We start from the raw sequence: 3,427 nt of genomic DNA, 5'->3' as shown, positions 1-3,427 counted from the left end.
GGGGTGATTACGACAATGATGTAAACAGCCTCAGTAACAATAACAAAGAAGCACTGACAAACTGACAATTTTTTTTTGTTGGTATTGTTATTGCTAGTTCTCGTAACTCTTTCTTGTGGGGACATTATAAAAAATGTTTTTCGCACATTTTTGCTTCGTGCTTCTACTAAAAACTAAAGAATCTTGTTATAGGTATGGGTAGAGATCAATTTTTTTTAATTAAAAAAAATGATAACAATCACGTTATTGTCGATCCCCAGGTCCCAAGACGCCCTCGGCTCAAAGTATACGTTCCAGTCCCAGGGTTTCCAGACAATGAACCTACAACAAACAAAGAGCTGCTGTCCTTGAAGAATCCCTGCTTCCGTGTTTGTCAACTAGCTTCGCAGTAAAGACTCATGAAAGAACCATTCTGGGGATAAACACCTCTGTGTCTCTCTCACCATTGGTGCTGTGTATATAAGCCGCCAAGAAGGACTCTCTACCTGTCTCTGTTCTGTGCGATCCTCTCTACATCCAGTTAGCAATTGTGCCTCATCTGTCTGAGATCTGTTCCAGATCTGGTTCCCAGGTGGATCTCAGCCTTCCTCTCAGCACCCTCCTTAAGGATTCTATCTAAAGGATGGACATACTACAAACGCATGAATTATTATAGTCGTAGTGTTGTGGCTGATGTGGCCAGTTCATTCGTAATAGACAATGATGTAATCTTCTTTATAAACTTCTACCTCGGGTACCTCTGAATTTCCCGTTGTGAGACATGCTTTAGCTCAAAGGTTTCACAAACATACATGTCAGTAAGAAAGTACAGAGGGACAAACATCAATTTGATTGAGCAAAATTCTGTGAGAGAAAACTGAACTTGTTAGGCCTAGATCTATAACCATCAAAGTTTCATGGATCAGACGGGGAAAGTGTGATCTTTACTCAGCATTTTCGCGGTGTGCTCAGAGTGGACCCCCGTCGTAGTTCACAAAGGCGTTATCTGTCCGAGTGAGCAATTAGTGAGAATGAGACAGCCAACGCGCAGTTGCAATGTTCCATGGGCGCTACTTTAATCCTGCTTCCCGACCTGTCATCTTGTTCTCCTTGATTGGTCTTTGTAATAAACCGATTCGTATCTCTGTAGGCCAACAGTTTTCACTCAAGGTTGATGAAATGTGAAAGAATTGAATGCAGATCGAAACAGCTGGGGTGCCTTTTACGTAGATTCTGATCCGTTCCATTCCATTCGTTGCTTTTGCTCTATTTACCTGCTGATGATATCTTATAGTTTTCACTTTTTTGTGATTCGTATGTGAGCTCTGCTTTATTTCTTATGGATAACTTAAGAATCATTTGTGTCCTCTCTTGAAAAAGAAAAGATCGTTGTCATTTCCCCTTTCTCTTCTGAACAATACTTCCTGTTTACTCCTTGTTTTTTTCATTAGTTTTTTTTTAAATTCATATTTTCAAAAAGTTCCCCTGGAATTCTTGCAACGTGACACATGATTTCATTCTGATGTTTAATAACAAATAAAATGCACTCTATTATAAAAGTAACAGTGTTGAAAATAAACTACGATACAGAAATTATGATGGATCTACTGTTGTGACCCAAACTTCGTCATCCCCAGTATACGCACACTATTCCTGTACTTGAAATTGTCGTGTCAGTAGAGGAGGACCCGTGTTCAGGCCTGAGACTGTAGTCGAAGTTTGTTGCTTTCACCATGTCGTCGTTAATAACAGCGGTTGAGCAAACTTTTCTTCCTCTCACCATCATTATCGCCATCACGAGCGTCCTCGGTCTCTTAGGCAACGGCTTGTCGTTCTACATCTTCAGTCGTCGGTTCCCTCCCAGCGGGTTCAACTCTCTCATGGCAGCACTGGCAGCCTTTGACTTCATCGCCTCCCTCGTGCACATGCCCTTAGATATCGCGACCTTCTTCGAGGTCGGCGGAAGCCGAAAGTACCTCTGCAAGATCACATGCTTCCAACTGGCTTTCACAGCTTCCGGTTCCGCTCTTGTGTTGATGGCCATCGCCTTCGTTCGTTACTACGGCATTCACAAACCATTGCTAGGGACGCTGTCTCCTCGACTTGCGAACTATATCATCCTAGGGAGCTCGCTGATGGCTGTGGGCGTCTCTCTTCCTATCACGATCCTGTTTGGAGAGGGGAAACTCGTGACAGACGCGAACATCACAGCAGAAATCTGTGCAGTGGAGGAACAGTACATGGACACCATTGGGCCTCTCGCCTTCTACATGGTCCTTGCCTCGCTCTACATCATTACATTCATCGTGCATACGTGTCTATACATACGTGCTGTGCACACCGTGTGGAATCGACGCAGGGTGTTCGTGTCAATGCGAGGAAAAAACAACGTGGTTATGCTGAGTCCGGCCCCTCCGCGATCTAGGCCGGTTCCAGAAGGTTCTCCAATGCCATCAAGAAGTCTTCGGCCCGCCACAGCAGGAATCCACTCACCTCTCACAAGAATAAGAAACGGGTCGAGCTCAAGTCAACAGCCGTTGTTTGCGAGAGTGGGCGGGGCTAACACTTTGAGTAGACTTCCTGAGGACGACTTGCCTTCATCGTCATCGATTTCTGTCACCGAAATTTCTGACGCAGACAGTAATATCGAAGAGACTGGAAGTCAACCAACTCCACGTCTACCTCGAAAACAACCTCTAAAGAGGCTCCAGCCAAAGAGAGTGACAGCACTCAGTCTGCCTCAAGCTCCGCCTACAAGATCATCTACTCTCTCCAACTCACCAAAAAAAGCAGGTGGAGCCAGTGGTGTCAATCAAACGAGTTACAGGGTCCTGGGCGTAGTCATTGCTATCTCCCTGACGTATTTCCTCAGTTACGCCCCACATTTCGGCGTGATGTTTTATTTATTCACACACGACATGACAGTCTTTGCCGCTTCGGCGCAGAACCTCGCCTTCGAGCTGCTCATGCGCAGTTTCTTCCTAAACAACATCCTTGACCCTTTGATCTACGGTCTGCTCAGTACGGACTTCCGAAAGGAATTGAGGCTGACTTTGTTGTCATTAGTGACAGTGTGTCGCGGACCCAAACATTAGTTGTTGGGAAAATGGCCGAGCTAACCGGAAACATTAAAGGACATCGTCAGAAAATTGCAGCTCTTTGTGAGTCAGAAAATGACTCTGGGAGTAAGACACGTTGATTCATCCTTCAACTGTCCATCAATATCGATGGAGACTGTGATAGTGATTTAAACCAGACAAGAACGCTCATGTGCTAAGAAGGCTTGCTCTGGATCTATAATACATGTATTATTTCCCACTTTGTAGACACTGGAAGTCTTATTGCGATGGTTTGCAATGTCAGGCGTTGAGAGAGTTTAGGTACATTGATGTGTGTGTGTGTGTGTGTGTGTGTGTGTGTGTGTGTGTATGTGTGTATGTGTGTATGT

At 44.7% G+C, this 3,427-nt stretch overlaps 1 protein-coding gene across 1 annotated transcript; it reads left to right on the top strand.

Moving 5' to 3' along the window:
- The first annotated feature begins 43 nt into the window (after window positions 1-43).
- Window positions 44-3,400, top strand: LOC101856169. The gene has a single exon (XM_013080563.2). The coding sequence runs from the start codon at window positions 1,713-1,715 to the stop codon at window positions 3,072-3,074; it is 1,362 nt and encodes a 453-aa protein (XP_012936017.1). The 5' UTR covers window positions 44-1,712; the 3' UTR covers window positions 3,075-3,400.
- The last annotated feature ends 27 nt before the right edge of the window (window positions 3,401-3,427 follow it).

This window comes from Aplysia californica, unplaced genomic scaffold, assembly GCF_000002075.1.
Source record: "Aplysia californica isolate F4 #8 unplaced genomic scaffold, AplCal3.0 scaffold00091, whole genome shotgun sequence".
Classification (NCBI taxonomy): Eukaryota; Metazoa; Mollusca; class Gastropoda; order Aplysiida; family Aplysiidae; genus Aplysia; species Aplysia californica.
This window is presented reverse-complemented; position numbering and strand designations above follow the sequence as displayed.